The 20,309-nt window shown below is 47.9% G+C and overlaps 4 protein-coding genes across 5 annotated transcripts; 2 read left to right on the top strand and 2 right to left on the bottom strand.

Annotated features, from left to right (window-relative positions):
• Positions 1 to 58: 58 nt before the first annotated feature.
• Positions 59 to 1,619, bottom strand: LOC127317702 (SNW/SKI-interacting protein A). Its single transcript, XM_051348298.2, has 2 exons — positions 432 to 1,619; positions 59 to 310 (listed from the first exon to the last, which is right to left on the bottom strand). Exons 1-2 carry the CDS (start codon positions 1,560 to 1,562, stop codon positions 242 to 244), a joined length of 1,200 nt encoding a protein of 399 aa, XP_051204258.1. The 5' UTR covers positions 1,563 to 1,619; the 3' UTR covers positions 59 to 241.
• A 464-nt stretch (positions 1,620 to 2,083) lies between these two features.
• On the top strand, positions 2,084 to 3,842 carry LOC127313369 (uncharacterized). Its single transcript, XM_051343889.2, has 5 exons — positions 2,084 to 2,226; positions 2,295 to 2,446; positions 3,247 to 3,351; positions 3,451 to 3,522; positions 3,674 to 3,842. Exons 1-5 carry the CDS (start codon positions 2,100 to 2,102, stop codon positions 3,743 to 3,745), a joined length of 528 nt encoding a protein of 175 aa, XP_051199849.1. The 5' UTR covers positions 2,084 to 2,099; the 3' UTR covers positions 3,746 to 3,842.
• A 3,046-nt stretch (positions 3,843 to 6,888) lies between these two features.
• Positions 6,889 to 11,248, top strand: LOC127316091 (uncharacterized). Of its 2 annotated transcripts, none has more exons than XM_071823022.1 (2): positions 6,889 to 8,916; positions 9,362 to 11,248. In XM_071823022.1, the coding sequence occupies exon 1, from the start codon at positions 6,983 to 6,985 to the stop codon at positions 8,489 to 8,491; it is 1,509 nt and encodes a 502-aa protein (XP_071679123.1). In that variant the 5' UTR covers positions 6,889 to 6,982; the 3' UTR covers positions 8,492 to 8,916; positions 9,362 to 11,248. The 2 variants fall into 2 exon arrangements, with proteins under 2 accessions (XP_071679123.1, XP_051202473.2); XM_051346513.2 differs by having other exon boundaries at positions 6,889 to 9,715; positions 10,626 to 11,248.
• Positions 9,171 to 10,511, bottom strand: LOC127317703 (blue copper protein 1b). Its single transcript, XM_051348299.2, has 2 exons — positions 10,328 to 10,511; positions 9,171 to 9,688 (listed from the first exon to the last, which is right to left on the bottom strand). Exons 1-2 carry the CDS (start codon positions 10,509 to 10,511, stop codon positions 9,426 to 9,428), a joined length of 447 nt encoding a protein of 148 aa, XP_051204259.1. The 3' UTR covers positions 9,171 to 9,425.
• Positions 11,249 to 20,309: the final 9,061 nt, after the last annotated feature.

Here is a 20,309-nt window from a genome sequence, read left to right as displayed (position 1 = left end):
AACCTGACACCACTCGGTAATGCTGCCATGTGTGTGTCATCGCAAAACATCTCAGGGAGAGGGAGAAAAATACCTTGTAAATATCCTTAGCGACTTAGCCTGACAAAACAGCGACAATGTCTGAACATACACATGTAGTACTCTCTTATACAACCCAGACTGAAATAATAATTGATTAAACATAAACTAGACGAAGAATTGACATTACCATCAGCATATGAAGGTAGGTTGGATCCTCACACTATTTGATATGTAGCATCGATCGTAGTAGTTCGTCGAGATCGAATTCATCCATACCCAAAGTAGCAAACTGAAGCACAGGGAAACTAAAATTCAGCAAACAAAAATAAAAGGCAAACAAGGAGTAACAGAGTATGGATGAATTTCTTGCTCGTAATAAAGTGCGATCAGTGCTCGTCCCCTTTCTTCACCTTAGCCATGAATTGATCAAGGTCGAAGGGGTCGTCGCTCTCCTCCGGCTCGTCGAGCTCGACCGGCCTCTCCCTCTTGCCGGCTGCCCTCGCCGGAGTCCCCTCGTCTGTCTTCTTGGTAACCTTCTCCAACTGCTCATCTGCATGGGCGCCGCAGATGTCAGAGTCGCCGTGTTTTGCCTTGGGCTTCTCGTCTTCTGGATCATCTGTCACGCTCACCGGCGGCGCCGCCGGGACAACAGCCTTTGCGGCCCTCTCGGCGCGCGCACTGGCGGCGAGCCGTTGCAGCTCCTGCTCCCGCCGCAGCACCAACTTGGCCCTCATCTCCATCAGCCTGGCCTTCACCTCCGCGGCGCGCAGCGACTCCGTCACCTCCAACTGCTCATCTGCATGGGCGCCGCAGATGTCAGAGTCGCCGTGCTTTGCCTTGGGCTTCTCGTCTTCTGGATCCTCTGTCACGCTCACCGGCGGCGCCGCCGGAACAACAGCCTTTGCTGCCCTCTCACCGCGCGCACTGGCGGCGAGCCGTCGCAGCTCCTGCTCCCGCCGCAGCACCAACTTGGCCCTCATCTCCATCAGCCTGGCCTTCACCTCCGCGGCGCGCAGCGACTCCGTCAGGCTGACGAAGTTGTCGCTGATCCGGTTTCGAAGTTCCTCGCCGCCCTCCGACGGCCTCTGCCGCTTGTCGAGGGGGATCGTGTACCCCCTGAGGTTCTTCCATGGCGACATGCAAGGCGGGACCTTCCAGTCGAGCTGGTCCTTCTGCGACGGCAGCCGAGGCGGCGAGCTCATTACCGGCGTCGGCCGCGACCGGCCCGGGCGGGGCAGCCGCCTGCTCTTAAACTTGGGCGGCACGAGAAGATCCAGCGGTATCTCCGAGAGACTGACGAACCTGCTCGTCACGGAGTCGAACGCCGCGGAGTTCAGGGATGGATCGTAGTTGATGAAGGTCGGGTGGACGTTCGTGCCGGCGCGGCGAGCCCGCTGCCGAGCGATATTCTTCAGCGCGGTGACGGCATCTGACTCGTCGACGGACATGTGGTGGTCGTCGTCGACGGGAGAGGAGCCCGGGATGGTGGACGAGGATTCCATGGCTAGGGCTTGGGAGTTTTGGAGTACAAGGCAGATCATACGACGGCAACCCGAGAACGGATCGATCCCGAGAAACCTGCGAGCGCGATCGATACGACCCTAGGAAGTAGGAACCGACGTTTTCTTTTCGGGAAACTGGGAACCGACCTTGTGGGCAGATTCAGCTTGGTGATGGAAACGGGCCAGCCCGCAAGGGCTACAGATACTCGGCCCACTCAAGTTGGGAGTCGAGACTTATTCTGATGTGACGGGGCAGGATGTTTTTGGAAACCACTGATCGTCTTCTAAAAAGAACAAATTGGAGACCGATGATCACTAGAAAGTAGAAACGCAAGCAGATCAGGATCATAGCCGTGACATGGACATGGTATGTGCTCAAGGTGCGATTGAAAAATGTTGGTAGAAACAAACAAGCTGAAATAGAAAGTGTTCTGAACCTGATGGTAGAACAGCCCACATCACATGCATGGACCCTGCAGCCAAAGCTTGTGTACACTCCAGTGATACGGGCATACGGCACACATTGGAGTACACTTGCACTGCAACAGAGCAAGCTGCTTCATAACTCATAAGGCGATGTCGGCCTTGCTCCGCATCGACGCCGCCGGCAGGTTCCCCGTCCCGCGCGGCCGCACAGCAAAGTACAACGTCGCCCTTACCGCACCGGTCTCCGCCCGTCGCCGCGGCAGTTTTCCGTCTCGAGGTCTCGCCGGGGAGCAGAGCAGGATGCATCGAACGTTACCTCAAAACTTGTTTGTTGTTCCTGTACAGGGCTGCGCTGTGCCGGCGCGGAAGTGGGCGCCGCGGAGAAGCCTGACGCGGCGGCGGTGGCAATAAAGGAGGCCGTGGATGTGCCATTACCGCCGTTCGAACAGAGCTTGGTGGCGGTGGGCAGCGCCAGTGACAGCGCGGCAGCCAACAAGGTAACTTCCCTGTTCTGCACGCAGCATGTTTGTTATATTGCGTCCATTAGTGGAGTAATGCAGAAACAAGTAGTCTAATAACATTGACTATGTTTTGGTAAGTATCAGACATTCAGGGTTATGCTACAGTCGAAGTGCCTCTGAACTTTAGCTTGTACTGGATTAGTTGATTTAAGTTGTTATCCCACAATACGCATCTCTAGAGTCCCATTTTGCTATGAGGTTATCAGAATTTCGCCTAGAACCGAAGCCATGTATGTTTTCATTATTTCTTTTTTTGTTCTACCCGCAGTTGAGAATTCTCTCAGATTCATCAATCAGCTTACTGCCTAAGCGTAGAGATGTACTTGTGCTGATGATTATTGCATTAATTCGTCCATAATTCTTGATGGATTTAAATCATTTATTGTTTTTCAAACTCACAAATGTGCGCGGGTATAGTTGCTATACTAATCTTCTAGTTTTCCGTTTGTCCTTTTCTTACATCACATATCAATCAAATCTTTCAATTTCACAAGAGAGAGTGGTCATGTTACAACATGTAGTAGATTAAGATTTTTTCCCCATTTTGAAAACTTTGCGATGCGTATTCTCAACATAGGTGCACGCACAACTAGTTGTGAAGTATCGTGTTTTCCATCTCTTGTTCATGGAGAATTAATATCTTGTTCTACCGTTTGAACCACTAGGCTACATGTCATCCGCAGAAACAGTAGTATGGTTTGCTAAACCTTGTTTCCTTGCACATGTCATTGAGTTTCAGTTTATATTGTGGAATCTTCTTGTTTCAAATGTTCCAGTTGGGCTTCAAGGAGACCTTTACTTATGTCATGTATGGTACGGGTGCTTTCGTTGCCGGGTGGATTTTGTCTGCCTTTATTTCAGCAATTGAATCAATTCCCTTGGTGAGCAGTCATTAAATCTTTATTCTTTATTCGAAATTGTATTCTTTTTCTACCGTCAAAAAACTCTACTTGATTCACTGATTGCAATCATGCCCTCAGCTCCCAAGGATACTAGAGATTGTAGGCCTCGGATACACAATTTGGTTCAGCTCACGGTATCTTCTTTTCAAGGTGTGCCCCTATTTGCTTCTTTCCAACGACACTAGAGATTGTAGTCTTCGGAAGTTCGGATACACCATATGCCCTCAACACAGTATTGTTCTATTGTGTGCTCTACTATGTTTAACTTCTCACCGTGTGCTTAACTGTTTGTCACTCGCAGGAAAACAGGGATGAACTGTTTGCCAAAGCTTATGATCTCAAACTGAAAATTATTGGATCCGATGATGCATGATTTGGTGTGCATATGGTAGGGCTTCGGTGCATTTTTCTCTCCCTTTGTAACAAATAGATTAAATTGTGCGTTTCCAAAACATGTTACCAAATTTCAATGCTTGCGCTTTTAGTATCCGTGCTGTTTTGAACTACTCGGTGAAGAACTAGAGCATCTGTAGTAGATTCCGCGGAAACTCCAAAACCATAAAATAACCGGCACTTTGCAGTTTTGGCCAAAAAAAAGTCAGTTCCAGATATTGCAAATATGGTCGACCAGCACTCGTTCGAGGCCCCCGGGCTGAATTCCGGACGAAATTAGCTCCGGATTGGATCAATTTTTGGCATGGGGGCAACAAACTTCCAGCCATGTGCACCCCACGCCAAGCTGCTCATGAGGTGTTCGACCATGGACCATGCCGGCTACGACCTCGCCCACGCTGGTCTCGCTTGGCCTCGACCTACTGTGCCTCCGCCGGCCAGCCACGACCAGCCCGGCCACGACTTCGCCCGCGCTGGCCCCGCTTGGCCTCGACCTACTGCGCCTCCGCGGGTTCGAGGGCGCCACGGCCTCGCCTCGCTCAGGACGTGAGAAGGTGGGTGTGCGGGCCAGCCGAGTGAGAAGAACGGCGCCGACCAAGTGAGGAGAGCGGGCGGCCGCTGGTGGTGCGGCGGCGAGCTGGGACGGCCTCGCTCGGGGCGCGGCGGCGCGGATGGAAGAGACCCGGCCTCGACGCCTGGCAGCGGGAAGAGACCAGCGGGGACCAGGCGCCCGCCGCCGATGGCGTGGACGAAGGCGGAGTGGCGTGAGGGGCGGCGTGGCCGGAGGGTCGGGAGGGTGGGGCGGTGGGTCGGCTTGGCCGGTGGCCAGCGGGGCGGGAGAGCCAGGGCGTGGTCGGCGTGGCCGGGCCGTTTTTCGCCGTCCGAATGAAAAAAAGTGGTCATGGTGGGCTTCTCGGGGAGATCAGTGGGGATGCTCTAAAACCTTGTCCGGTAAACCGCCAAACAAGGCATGCATCTGAACCTTGTATGTGCAGTTTGGAGGGCAAGGTATAGCGTAAAAGGCAAAGAAAAAACCTTTGGCGGGACATAACTTTAAGGAAGGCACCGCCTCTAGACTCTCTAGAGTCCGGCCAATTTCCGGCGAGGAGGTTCAATCCCCCGCGTTGTTTGTCAGTTCTGAACATGAATTGTGGCTAGAGCTTGCGTCACAGAGCTCGTGCTAGCAGTGCTGTGACGAAAAGCTGCGGTGGAGGAGGAGGGCGGCACTTGAGCGGGGGCAATGTGGTTCTGGAGTTCCATGCGGAAATTTTTACCTTTGCTGAAACCGAACTTTTCCATAGAGAGTTCCACACTCCATTTATCCTTTATTGTCAAGGATCTTGTAAATTTCTCTCCTTCTCCTCAAACTGGTGCTTCCATTCTCCATGATATGCAACCCGGACAGAAAAAATTGTGTTCTTATTATGTCTCCATGCTACAAAACAAAATCCTCCATACCATAGGATATTGATAGAATTTTATTTGCATCGATCGAAAAGAAGTTGTCACGTATTATTTTATACGGAGTATATGTAAAGATGGAAAAGTTGTACAATGACAAAGCCAGGGAAAAAGAAAACGAAAATAAAACAAGGGAAAGACTAGTCGCGATAGGCAATCTTCAGGTTATCTAAATCGTCCCTAAATATGGTAAACAAACTCTTAGGCGAGGCAGAGATATTCTCAAAAATTCTGCGATTTGTGCCACACACTCCATAGACTGCAATTGAAAGTCTGATCGGAGTTTCAAGCTAATGGAAGCTCGATGAGACTAGGAACGCGATTCACTATGGTCGAAGAGCAAGCTGTCACTGGTTGCGCTGCTGCCCGTGTGGGTTGCCGGCAGGAGTGCCGGTTTGAAGTTGCGGCCGTGCGTCAGGAGCCAGTGATGGCGCGCTGATACCTACCCACAGTCCACATCCAAGCGAAAGAAGTTCACATAACCCCCCTATGTATTAGATTTGGGACGCTAAACCCCCCTAAGTATCAACCGGTACATATAACCCCCCTAAGTATCAGATACCGGATAAATTACCCCCTCAGGATGGTGATAGCTGTTTTAGTAGTGGTTTTGGTCCACGTGGACACTGGTGTATCGATTCAACAGCATCAATCTGGATGGGAATAAATGTATGTGCATCAGGAATCTTGGAGCTGCCGTTGGCTTGGATTAATCACAACCGAGACAGCAAGGATGAAACGGAGGAGAGGTCCTGCATGAGCGCGACCATGGCGTGTATCTGCATCTGGAGCGCGGCGTCCGGAAGGCACCCGGCCACCAGCCACCCCAGGTCTTTTGCCTTCCTCGCCAGCGCCGCCCTTGTGCGCTGGAGGTCGAGGCGAAGTGTGTAGCAAGATGCAGCTCACCGATGGCGCCGTGGTGCGGGAGGCGGGGAGGATCGCGCTGCTCCACCGCGAGCGGTCGCGCGCGCCGACGCCGAGTGCCCGGATGACCGCGTCACAGAACCTCACACACGGCGGCGCCAGGAACCTCGCGTCACAAAACTCGTGACTTCTTTCCGCTACTAAACCAAAACAAACCCAAACTAATCTGCCCCCTCTCCCCTGCTCTCGCCATCGCACACGCACACCAATCTCCCTCGATCGCACTCTCTTTGGCCTCCATGGCGGCCGTGAGCACACCTGGTCGTGGTGGAGGAGGAGTTCAGCAAGCGTGAGCTGGAGGTAGCCGCCATTCTCGCTGACCTGCCATCCATCGTGCAGGCGCAGTGCCGCCGCTACCGCCATCCATCGTCTCCTTGCTTGCGCTTGCGGCCCCTCTCATCTTCTATGTCTCGGCATCTATTTGATGAGAGACAGCGGCGGGAGAGATTGGAGCGGCGGCGCTGTGCCAAGCAGAGCGGCGCGGGAGGAGCGTGGACCAAAAACACCGTTGTCCACGTGGACCAAAACCACCACTAAAACAGCCATCAGCAGCCTGAGGGGGTGATTTGGCTGGTATCTCATACTTAAGGGGGTTATGTGTCCCACTTAATACTTAGGGGGATCTAGCATCCCAAACTCAATACATAGGGGGGTCATTTAGACTTCTTTCACATCCAAGCCAACGCCCAACGGCCGGCACTCCCACAAACACACTGCGGCCGCCCCGCCGCAAACAAACGGGCACCCAAATCAGCCGCCGCCCATCTCCAGTCCCCTACTTGCCGGCAGAAGCTCAGAAGACTCCCTGTCTCCCTCCCTTCCACCGCCGGCCATGAAACCTCCGCCACTGCCCGCGTCCGCCAAGGCCCCGCCGCTCCCGTGGATCTCGCCTCTCCAGTACCGCAGCCCCACCCGCGCCGCGCCGCCCCCGCCCCCTCCGCCGCCCTCCTCGCGGCCGCCGCGCTACGTCGACCACCCGGACCTCGCGCGCCTCATCGCCTCCTCCCAGTCCGGGCAGCGCGCGCTCGACCTCTTCAACGCCGCCGCCCAGCAGCGCGGCTTCTCGCACACCGCGGCCACCTTCTCCGCGCTCCTCATCCGCCTCGCGCGCGCGCGCCTCCCGTCCGCCGCCGCCGCCGTCCTCCGCCGCGCGGCCTCCACGCCCTGCCGCTTCCTCGAGCCGCACTTCCTGCCGCTCCTCCGCCTCCTGCCACCCGACCACGCGCTCACGCTCCTCCGCCTCCTGCCCTCGCTGCTCCGCCGCAGCCGCGTCTCGCACAAGGCCCTCGCCGTCTGCCTCGACCGCCTCGTCTCCTCCCGCTGCCCCGGCGTCCTCGCCGACCTCATCGCCGACCTGCGCGACCCCAGGAACAAGTACCTCCCCACCCCCAACACCTGCGTCTACAACATCCTCATCAAGCACTACGTCAAGAGCGGCGACTCGGAGACCGCCTTCAGGGTGCTCGACGAAATGCGCGTCTACGCTTGCGGCGACGTGAGCCCAGACCTGGTCACCTACTCAACCCTGATCGGCGGGCTGTCTCGTGCGGGTAAGATGCAGGAAGCGTTTCAACTGTTCGAGGAGATGATCGAGAAAGACCACATCGTGCCGGACCAGCTGACGTACAATGTGATCATCGGCGGATTCTGCAGGCTGGGGCAGGTGGAGAAGGCGCGGACACTCTTTGGATTTATGAGGAAGAATGACTGCGAGCCGAATGCTTTCAACTACGCCACCCTGATGAATGGGCATTGTAGGAAAGGGGAGGTGGACAACGCGAAGCAGGTGTTTGAGGAGATGAGGACTGCTGGGGTGGAGCCAGACGCTGTCAGCTACACGGCGCTGATCGGGTGCCTTTGCAGGCATGGGAGTGTCGACGAGGGGATCGATCTTGTGATGGAGATGAGGGAGAAGGGATGTAAGGCTGATGTTGTCACATACAATTTGCTGATCGAGGGGTTGTGCAAAGATGGGAGGATGGTGGAAGCCATGGACTTGCTCGGGAGAGTGCCACTGGAAGGAGTTCAGCTGAACGTCGCAAGCTATCGGATTGTGATGAATAGTCTGTGCTCACGTGGAGAGATGGAGAAGGCCGTTGGCTTGCTGGGGCTGATGCTCGGACGAGGATTTCGACCACACTATGCAGCCTCAAACACCCTGTTGATTGGTCTGTGTGACGTTGGCCGTGTAGCAGATGCCACGGTCGCGTTGTATGGATTGGCCAAAGTTGGATTCATGCCAGAGGCTAGTTGTTGGGAAAAGCTGATCGAGGCTGTGTGCCGGGACAGAAAGCTTAGGAGATCTGTTGAGCTTCTGGATGTCTTGATTACAGAAGGGTAAGCAAGTGAACTCAGCGCCCAGTATGGCTCAATATTTTTACCTGAAAGAGGATGCAAATCTAGTATGAAGATCGCTCAACAATGGAGTGATGACAGAGTGAAGAAAGCACTTCCACGCAAGATGATTATGATCTATATGCAATCCAGAACTGATCACAAGCAAGATGCAGTCCACAAAATAACGCAGGGCACGTGTGATCTGCAACAGAACCTTGTTCACAATCAAACTACAACAAGGCTGGCATCCTGGGGAAGTTTGCTACGATAAAGTCCACAACCATTCTGAGTTGGAGCATTGATTACTTCGATGTTTTCGTGCCCATATCAAAATAATTGGCATCAGCGCTGACCAAGGAAACTGAAGATGAAATAACCATGTGGAAGACAGGTGCTCATTTTCCTGGCGTGTCTTCTACTCAGTCTCAGGTAGATTTACCTGGCTTAATGCTGACCAATTGTCAGATCACTGAAACAACCTTTCATGAATTGCACCCATCTCTCATCTTCTTTTTTCATTCTTTTGCTGTCTCAATGAGACTCTTATCGCCCATGGTATCTAATTGTAGTTATTTGCTTCAGCACACATGTTTTAGAAAGGAAATAGTTATTATCCAGATATGATATGATTGAGATTTTTTCCTTGGACAGAAATCTTGTTCATTTTGGGAACTCAGTTCTCATGAACACGCTAGCTACTCATAGCCCCTCATTTCTCATTACACCCTCCTTCGATTTGTAACACAACACACACCACAATTCACATGCACAACCGAGTCTTGCATAAACAGTCTCACGCACCACAGATACACCACATGACACATATAAATGTACCAATTGATAACTTAGAAGCAAGCATAATAAATGATTTCAGCCAGCGGCAGCAACAAAGAAGGTGGCATGCAGAAGAAGGTCGACCACAAGAGCTGGGGCGCGGGTCAGTCGCGGCAGACTGAACTCTTGGGCTTGACGATGAACTTCATCTGGCCAGCGTTGCAGTGGATGCCGCCGCGCTCGCCGCAGACGAAGTAGTGCATCTTGCGCTTCTTGAGGACGAACTCGAAGCCGGATCCGGCGCCCTGCATCACGTCGGCCACCAGCTTGGACGCGTTGAGGTTGCACGATTGGTAGTCCGCCAAGTTCTTCATCATGTACACGCTGTGTGCGTGCGTCGTCGTGTTCGGCGGGTCGTACCTGAACACTGCATATGCACGCCCATCCAAACCCAGTAAGTATATCTAAGGATTTTGCAGTTCATATCTATATAGATCTACTGTCCGGTAAATACTTATGTGACGTGAAGTGAAAGCCAGGTAAGCAGGCTGGCAGTGAGAGCAGGCTGGTAGTGGTGGTGTCCGACCTGGGCTGCTGTGGGGTTAGGTACTTAGGTACATTAATTTTCTGTTATTGCATGAATTTTCATCTATATAGGATAGCTTTACCACAAAATTGTTGGATCGTCAGGCGTACCCTACGACTGTCCACAAGAAATGTCATTCCCATGTGCAAACCAACTACTAGTTTGCTGAATCTTTATGTAGTTGATGAAAGAATTTTGTTGTTGCTTAAAAAGTAGTTGCTGCAGTTAGTTATTGTATCTTGTTAGCAAGACATGAGGAGCTTTTAGAAGGCCAGCTAGTGTGAAATGACACCACGTAGAATGAACATATTTTATGCAAACTTGTTTAAAAACCGTATGTCGGCAGTTAGTTGCTCGAAGTGCTGTACATCCTATCATGGCAATGGCAAAACACAACACAAAGTGTTGCCCGCAAACCACACCAAGGACTGGACTGAATTAAGGCCAAAGAAAGGAAAGCAGAGCACCGAAGTGTCATACCAAGGATGTCGTTCTGGAAGAAGGGTCCCTTCTTAACGACCCAATCGGTGTAGTTGTAGCCCCATGTCCACCGGGCCGTGTCGCCGACGATGAACCGCTCCGCCCGGCATGCCTCCGGGACGAGAACTAGCAGCACGAGAACCGCGGCAGCAACCGCCGGCATGGCTCTACCCCTGGCCTCCATCGATCTCAACCACAAACGAAACTGTTGGTGCTACTTAGTTTGCTTGCTATTACTAGATGCTTTGCTGCTTTGGTTTGGTTTGGTTTGATTTGTGTTGAGCATGACATGGTGCAGGTATAAATAGGAGCCGCCGAGGAGTTACAGGACGGAGCTCTGGAGTGTGCGTGATGATGGTGCAAAGTTGACTTGCGCCGACCCCGAGTTCCGACCAGGTCGACAGAAAACAGCTCGATGGGTCGTTGTTTAGTTTTCAGATCAGACAGTTAAAGCGGCAATGCACTTAGGCTCCTCTCGTTTGGGGTTGGTCGTAACGTTGGTGCGCCATTAGCGACCTGAGCGAGCGTGCTTAGTGGCGGCACGAATAAGGGGGGTTTGGTGAGCATCAGTGGTGCGGAGCTTAGCGGCAGTAGCATCTACCGTCCGTCCCCTTCCCTCTCCAGTCATTTCTACGTCGCCGCTGAGGTGTTCCCCTAGTGCAGGGTCATTACTCATTAGGCATGGATGAATGATTAACTTAGAGGATTAAGGGGGCATGGCCATGATAACTGTGGAGGATTAGGGTGGCGCGATTGGTCCATGTAGTACGTACTTTTGTGCGTTTATTACTATTAGGCAGCAGAGTATATTTGCATACGTTGTAGTAATACAATGGTGCTTGCTGCCTTCATGGTCGCGTCATGCTGAGACGATGAGTGTTGCTTTCAGTAAGTGCTTAATGTGTGGCTGTAAATTAATAACCACCGGAGTGTTGCTTATTGGTTGTGTAGTAAGTGTAGAACTTTTTTGTGTTCCGCGACCACCGTCAAACAATCCAGCAACCCTTTGCTGGCACTGCACGAAAGGGTCAGCTTGCCGTCAAGATGGCGCGAATTCGTCGCCGCCCGGAGCATGATCTCTGAACGATTGCTGGGACTGATTTTATCTTGCAAGTCGACGACTGATCGCTTACCTTGAAATCGTTAATGCGTGCACGTTCCAGCAATTGACAAGAAGAATGTTCTCTCTGAGATTTTTCTCTATTTTTTCTACATCACACGCAAGATTAATCGGGGGGAGAGGCAACGCATACTCCGTGACACCTGCTTACATAACGTAATTCAGCCGCTAATTCCAACATGGCTCGAACCCTATAAGTACATGTGCGGAAACATTCAGTACAATTTGCACAGCCCTAGTATGTATGCACACGCAGTATTCATTTATCATTAACAGGCTCGTTTGATTCGCAGAATTTTCAGAAGCCAGGAATGGAAAAAACACATGATTGGAATGGCATGATTTTGGATCCAAGAGCGTTTGATTGCACGGGAAAATCAAAGAAATTTTAAAAAGAGGTTGGAGTGAAGAATTTTTTCCCTTTAAAACACAGTGCAAACAAATCTATAGGAATTTCAGTCAGAGACACCGCCGAGAAAAACCGGGCCGATCCTGAGCCCCTCCGGTGGCGATGCCGGCCGGAGGTGGCGGAGGGGAGGCGCCGGAGTAGGTTCCTAGGCTAGGATTAGTTTCCGGCGGTCTGCCGGTGAGTAGTGGAGTAGTAGCCCAAATTTCTCGGCCAGATCTTGGGCGGGCTGTGTTGGAGGTTCTCCTATGCTCCGGGGTCGGAGTCCAGGTGACCTCCACCCCGGCTGATCTCCAAATAAGGCCTTCGGCACCTCCCTCGAGCTCCTAATGGCGCCTCCTCTTCCGCTCCTGGCCGGCCTCGGTGGCGAGGGGGATTGGGCGGAGTCGTCGTCTTCGACTTGATCTGGAGGTGGCAGGGGCTGTGTGCCCTTTGGGTGCTCTGGCGCAACACCAGATGGCCGTCGCCGGTGGTCTCCTCCCAGATCCGTGGTTGATTGATACGTCCAAAACGTATCTACTTTCCCGAACACTTTTGCTATTGTTTTGCCTCTAGTTTGTGTATTTTGGATGCAACTAACACGGACTAACGCTGTTTTCAGCAGAACTGCTCTGGTGTCTCGTTTTTGTGCAGAAATCCAACTTTCGGGAAAATCCTCGGAATTTATGCAGAAGGCCCTATTTTCCCAGAATAATGACGGAGCCAGAAGGACAAACCAGGTGGAGGCCCGAGGGCCCCACACCATAGGGCGGCGCGGCCCAGGGGGGGCCCGCGCGGCCCTGTGGTGTGGCCCCCTCGGCCGGCCTCCGACGCCCTCCTTCGGACTATTTATCGGCCTCGACCTAAAAACGCACGGGGAGAAGTCGAAGTCGCCAGAAACCCTCCAGAACGCCGCCACATCGCGAAACTCCGTCGCGGGAGCCAGAAGTCTCCGTTCTGGCACTCCGCCGGGACGGGGAATTGGAGGAGATCATCACCGCCGTCACCGCCAACGCCTCTACATCAACCAGCCATGTTTCCCCCATCCATGTGTGAGTAATTTCCCCGCTGTAGGCTGAAGGGGATGGTAGGGATTGGATGAGATTGGTCATGTAATAGCATAAGATTGTTAGGGCATAGTGCCTAGTGTCCGTAATTGGTACTTTGATGATATTGTTGCAACTTGTTATGCTTAATGCTTGTCACTAGGGCCCGAGTGCCATGATCTCAGATCTGAACATGTTATTGTTTCATCATGATATTCATTGTTTATGGTCTTACCTATAAGTTGTATACACATGTCGCTGTCCGGAACCGATGGCCCCGAAGTGACAGAAATCGGGACAACCGGAGGGAATGGTAGTGATGTGAGGATCACATGTGTTCACGGAGTGTTAATGCTTTGCTCCGGTACTTTATTAAAAGGAGTACCTTAATATCCAGTAGTTTCCCTTGAGGCCCGGCTGCCACCGGCTGGTAGGACAAAAGATGTTGTGCAAGTTTCTCATTGCGAGCACGCACGACTATATATGGAACACATGCCTATTGATTGCTTTGTACTTGGACACCGTTTTATTATTATCTGCAAATGCCCTGCTATGATTGTTACATGAGTTTCTCTCATCCATGCAACGCCCGTCATCCGTCCCCGTGCCTACAGTATTTTAATCCTGCTGTTTACTAAAATCACTACTGCTGTCTTTGTTACTCTGCTGCTGTTATTTCACTCATCTCTTGCTATAAAGCTGTTACCTCTTGATAAACTCTTGCGAGCAAGTCTGTTTCAGTGCAGCTGAATTGACAACTCCGCTGTTAAGGCTTCCAAGTGTTCTTTGTCTCCCCTTGTGTCGAATCAATAAATTGGGTTTTACTTCCCTCGAAGGCTGTTGCGATCCCCTATACTTGTGGGTCATCAAGACTATTTTTAAGGCGCCGTTGCCGGGGAGCATAGCTTTATTTGGAAGTTCACTTGGATTAATATTGTTCGCTGTAAATTCTCCATCATGGGTAAACCTCGCGATACTAAGATCGCCATATTACCATCCACTACAAGAAAAGGTACAATTCTGAATACCTCCGCTGCTCTTGATTCACCATCTGTGATTGATAAACTTGTTTCACCGCCACATGCTTCACATGCGGGTACTTCTGCTGAATCTGAAAACTCTCATAATATTGATAATGTTTCTGCTGTGCTTGATGATAGTGGTTCATTGGGATCCTTTCTAGATGCTACAATTGCTAGGTCTAGACAAATTGAAAATACTGAAACTCCTAATGCTACTACACCTGTTAGTTCACCTGAACTTGATTATTTTAGTGATGATCCTGAGGAAGATTATGTGGAGCTTAATGATGATTTTATTGAAAAATGCAATGCTACTACTGATGCAAGAAAAATTAAAAAGTTGCTTGCAGAACATCGCCATTAGATATAAACCTGTCTCCTGATCCTAAATTTGCCACATCTCCTATAAACATTAAGGATAAAGATTATGATTTTTCTCTTGATCTATCTCATATAGCTATTGTTGAGAAAACACCCTTTTGTGGTACTGAAAAGAAAGTGCCGTTGAACACATGACTGAGTTATCTACTCTAAGTAGCTTGTTTTCTGATGATGTCAAGATGCGTACTTACTTTGTTGCTAAAATCTTTCCATTCTCATTAAAGGATGACGCTAAAACTTGGTATAATAATTTGCCACCTAATTCTATTAAAAGTCCGAAAGAATTGCTTGATGTTTTCTTCCGCAAATACTTTCCTGCTAGTGCTCAACATATTGCTTTGCAGAGAATTTATAATTTTGACCAGGGAGATGAAGAGAAATTGCCTGAGGCTTGGGCGAGATTTTGCTCTCTTATTAGAGCTCGGCCTGAGCATGATTTGGAAAAGCATGATTTGCTTGATATATTTTATAGTGGACTAACCATTGAGTCTAGGGCATACCTGGATAGTTGTGCTGGTTGTGTTTTCAGGAAAAGAACTCCAGGGGCAATTTGAAGAATTATTGGCTAAAATAAGCCGGAATCATGATGATTGGACTACACCTGAACCAACTCCAACGCCAATATTGAAGAAGAGGGGTATGATTAAATTAAATGATGAAGATATGAGGGAAGCCAAGAAGTCTCTCAAGGAGAAAGGTATTAAATCTGAAGATGTGTAGAATCTACCTCCTATAGAAGATATATGTGAGATAATTCCCCTTCATCCATGATTGAGGTAAACTCCCTTCAACGCTTTACTAGGGAAGATATTCCGTATTCGAAACCTCCTGCACAATGCTTAGATGAGTTTGATAATTATATTGTTAAGCAAGAAAATTTTAATATGAGAGTAGAGAATCATTTAATGGAAAATTCTCGAGCTATTAGTGAATTGCATGGTATTGTGGAGAGAACCTCCAATGATGTTAAGATGCTTGTTAAACATTTTCATATGATTCAAACTCAAATTGATCAACTCACTAAAGTGCAAAATGACTTGTTAGGGAATAATTCTAAAGAGAAACATGCTTATGAAGTAACAACTAGAGGTGGTGTCTCTACCCAGGATCCTCTATATCCTGAAGGGCATCCCAAAAGAATTGAACAAGATTCTCAACGCATTGAACCTAGTGCTCATTCTAGGAAGAAAAAGAAGAAGAAACATAAAAATGTTGTAGAATCCTCTGAACCTGTTAATGATCCTAATAGTATTTCTATTTCTGATGCTGAAACTGAAAGTGGTAATGAACATGATAAAGATAATGATAAGAATGATACTCCTGATAAAGAAGAGGTTGAAGAAGAACCTGAAAAGCATGCTAAAAATAAAAAGTATACTAAAGAAGACTTTATTGCTGAGAAACATGGTAATGAAAGAGAACCTTGGGTGCAAAAGCAAATGCCTTTTCCTGCTAAGAAACTAAAATCAAAGGAAGAAGAACACTATAATAAATTTTGTGATTGGATGAAACCTTTATTCTTACAAATCCCTTTGACTGATGCTATTAAATTGCCTCCTTATTCAAAGTATATGAAAGATATTGTTACTAACAAAAGGAAAATTCCCAATGAGGAAATTTCCACCATGCTTGCTAATTACTCTTTCAATGGCAAAATTCCAAAGAAGTTGGGCGACCCAGGTATACCTACTATTCCTTGTTCTATTAAGAATAATTATGTTAAAACTGCTCTATGTGATTTGGGAGCCGGTGTTAGTGTTATGCCTTTTTCTCTTTATAAGAGACTTTACTTAGATAAGTTGATACCTACTGATATATCTTTACAAATGGCTGATAAATCTACTGCTATTCCTGTTGGTATATGTGAGAATGTTCATGTTCAAGTTACTACTAACTGCTTGATATTAACTGATTTTGTTGTGTTGGAAATGCCTGAAGATGATAATATGTCTATTATTCTTGGGAGACCTTTTCTTAACACCGCAGGGGCTGTTATTGATTGCAATAAAGGAAAGGTTACTTTTAATGTTGATGATAAGGAGCATACCGTTTATTTCCCCAAGAAGATTGATAAAGTATGTGGAGTCAATACTATTACTAATGTGAGAAGTATTAAAGTGGGAACTATTGATTGTCCTATATATGAGCCTAAAGAAGAATATCAAACTCTCGTGATTGGATCCATATCAATACAATTCAAGGTAACACGATTGATTTGAGGTTTATTTCTTCTTATGCTATGTAAAATTTATTTGGTGGCAAGACTTGATCAACCTTGTTAACAAATACGTTTTATATGCATAGAGGAGGTAAACAACATCTCTTTCTTCCTCTACTTGCTCTAGTTGCTGTAGCATTTTTAATTTGCAAAGTTCCTTAGCTAATTGAAGATTTCAAAAATTTTCCTGGCTAGTAATAATAAATTAAATACCCAGAAATGTGCGTTTTTCAAAGGTTTCAAAAATTTACAAAAATTATACCGTTGGTCCTATTTTTCGACGAGGCACCTGGGAGCACCAGAGGATGACCTGTGGGGCACCAGAGGGCGCCAAACCACAGGCCGGCGCGGCCAAGGAGGTGGCCGCGCCACCATGTGGTGTGGGCCCCTCTTTGCCCCACTTTGTCATCTCTTTCTCCCAGCACCTTCTCTCTCCCGAAAAAACTCGTACCAAGTTCCTCTCTCTCGCGTTTTTGCTCCAGAGCTCCAGATTTCTCGATCTCTTTGCTCAGCCCAGATTTCCTGCTGAAATTTGGCACATTTGCTCTTCGGTATGTGACTCCTCCACCCATCCAAGTAGAATTTTGTTTAGTTGAGTATATCTTGAATATTTTGCTGCTGTAGGTAACATGTTTAGTAAGCTTGCATGCTTGTTCTAAGATATATAAACTTGTTTTGATGCATGATTAGTACTCTAGCAAGTTCCTATGGTAGTTTCCCTCAATTATATGTCACCAAACCAAATTTTATATCACTTGTTGAAAATTTCAGAGAAGCTATGAAGAAGTTCAACTTTGGAGAGTTGTTCAAGAAAGGAACAACCAGCACCGGGAGGCCTTCTAGGGCCGCCACCCGGATTAGGCGATCATACAATGAAGACATCATCGCGCCTAGCTTCGCGCCCGAAGAGGACAACGGGGCTCCTAATGCTTCGTCTTTTCCATGCTATGATTTTCTTAGGAATGCAGGAATATTGGAGGATTTCTTCGCCCTTGTCAACAGGGCAGGGTTAACCACCTATGTGGGCGATGAAAGGGAGCAATACTACATGCTCACCAAAATCTTCGTCGAGAGTTTCCAGTTCAACAACAAACAATATGAGCCGACGGTTGCATTCAGGATCTATGGTAATCCTGTTACTATGAAATTGGAGGATTTTTGTCGTGCATTGGATATTGTCCATGTAGGTACAGCAAGTAGGATTGATGACAACCCCCGGGACTTGTTGGAGCTCTATCGAGGGATTACCGATGATGATTGTCGCACCATTCAGCGTGGCAAGATAAGGAACATTCAACTCCCCGCCATTAAGTATTTTGCATACTACATTGCTACTAGCATTCTTGGTAGGGAGAACACTAGCAACATTTCTAGTTACCATCTTGCTTTCTTGAATATTGCACTTACTGGTCAGACATCTTATCACCTTGGTGCTCTTATTGCTCGCCGCCTGACTACCAGGGGGCCTATTTTTGGAGGAACTATTGCACTACGTGTTTTAACATATCTAAATCTTCCTATTGATCCTAATGATGTGCCATTGGCCCCTAGGAAACTTGATATTGCTGCTATGAAGAGTCATCATTTTGTTACCGCTGATTCTACTTTAGATAATATGGTCTATAGAATGTTGTTTTCTGACGGGGATGAGAAAGAAATTCCTCTTCCCCAACCAGGTTTGTTCAGTATTGACAGGCAATCATGGTCGTGCACTAAGGAGGAGGTGGATGAACATATGAAGATACAAGATTTCCACCAACAGCATGACTCCGAGGACGTCGAGCCCTCCTATGATTACACCGTCACATATCCCGGTGCTTCTTCTAGCACATACCCGGAATACGATCCATCTTCGTCATACTACGGAGACACTACCTCATGGGATCGATGGGATTGAACTCCACTTAGGCCAAAAGCCTAAGCTTGGGGGGAGGTATACCGGCATCACTCATTCTTTGCATATTATGGTTGCTGGATACTTGTACATACTTGTTTTGTTCGTTTGAGTGGTTTTCTAATGAGAGGAAGATGATATTTGGGGAAGTGCTGCCTGAAAACAGATTCTGGACTGTTACTAGAAAATTTCGTACGCACAGCCAGAGCGTTATTTTGAGCTGCCAATTTTTGTGCAGGTTCCCCAGGTTGTTATCTAACTTTCATTAGTTGAACACTTTTCGATCTGAGCAACGTAAGATTTTTGTAAAAATCGATTTCTGTACTGCTGTCAGGTTTTGGCAGATTTCTGCCATCTCGCTTTTCTGCGTTTCTTTTAGTTTGCTATTTCTTGTTTTTGCTTTGTTTCTTCCCCAAAACACAAAAAGACCAAAAATATTTCGGTTGTTTCTCTTCACCATTTGTTTGCTTTGGTTTCTTGCATTTGTTTCACTTTATTTGCTATTGCTAGTTTGCTATAAGAAAACCCAAAAAGATTTTGCTTTGTTTGTTTGTTTCCTCTTGTTCTTGTTTCTAATTCGAAAACACCAAAAATATTTGCTGTTCTTCTTTGGTTTGTAAAGTTCTTTATGAGTTCAATGGTCTTCGGTGGCTGGAGCGTGGTTTTCATTTCATATTATCCAAGCTACACAAGTGAAAAGGCAATAATGACGATCTACGACAATCTGATTGTGGTGAGAGGCTGGTATGAACTCTATTTGTTTTCATTTTTGTACATATACTCATCCATGTGAGCATGCTTAGTTGGTCCATGTGAGGTATATGTTATTTGAGAAAGTCTAGTAGTTTATGATCTCTCATGTTTAGCTCCAATCTATTAATATGAGTAGCATGTCATGGATGTTTGCTTGCATTGTTTTATTCATAAGTAAGTATGGCATTGTGGTATCCCCCTCTGAATAATTCATTTATATCGACTTGGCACATGCTCACGCATGCATATGACTGAACAAAAAAAGTCAATTAAGCCTCGATGATCTATATTGCTTCAGAGTTCTTGTATCACTTTTATGCCTCCGTTAATTTATTTTGCCGCAAGCATGATTATGACAGTTACTGCTCTCTTGATTTGTTGCTCCCTAGTCTTTTGCTAGCCTTCACTTGTACTGAGCGGGAACGCTGCTCGTGCTTCCAACCACATGAAAACCAAGTTATTCCAGCGTGTCCACCATAAATACCTATGCATGGCATTTCAAACCATTCCAAGTAAATTCTCATGCGCTACCTTTAAAACCTTCAAAATGCTTCTCAATTTGTGTTTATGTTTCATAGCTCATGAGGAAGTATGTGGTGTTTAACTTTCAACCTTGTCATTTACTCTTGACGGACTTTCATATGGACTAGTGGCACATCCGCTTATCCAATAATTTTGCAAAAAAAGCTGGCAATGGGATTCCCAGTCCCGAATTAATTAAACTAAATAGACACTCCTCCATGGTATGTGATTGATGGACGGCACCCGAAGGATTCGGTTAGCCATGGCTTGTGTAAGCAAAGGTTGAGGGGAGTGTCATCATCATAATAAATTACAATAAAAAGGGGCACTCCTTCATGGTATGAGATTGTTGGCAGGCACCCGAGGATTCGGTTAGCCATGGTTTGTGCAAGAAAGGTTGGAAGGAGTGCCACATAAATATGCAAATAATTCATGGGAGCCGCTCTTGAAAGTCCGGTTGGCGAGGTAGTTGGTGTACCCATTACCATTCGTTGACAACAACAAACACCTCTCAAAATAATTTTACTCCTGATTTCAAAAATGAAAAGCTCTAGCGCATGTTAATCCCTGCTTCCCTCTGCGAAGGGTCAATCTTTTACTTTTATGTTGTGTCTCCATTATTTCTTTGAGCACTATCTTGA

The sequence above is a fragment of the Lolium perenne genome, chromosome 7, assembly GCF_019359855.2.
Source record: "Lolium perenne isolate Kyuss_39 chromosome 7, Kyuss_2.0, whole genome shotgun sequence".
In the NCBI taxonomy this organism is placed as follows: Eukaryota; Viridiplantae; Streptophyta; class Magnoliopsida; order Poales; family Poaceae; genus Lolium; species Lolium perenne.
Note: the sequence above shows the minus strand (reverse complement) of the source record. Positions and strands in the feature narration are given on the sequence as shown.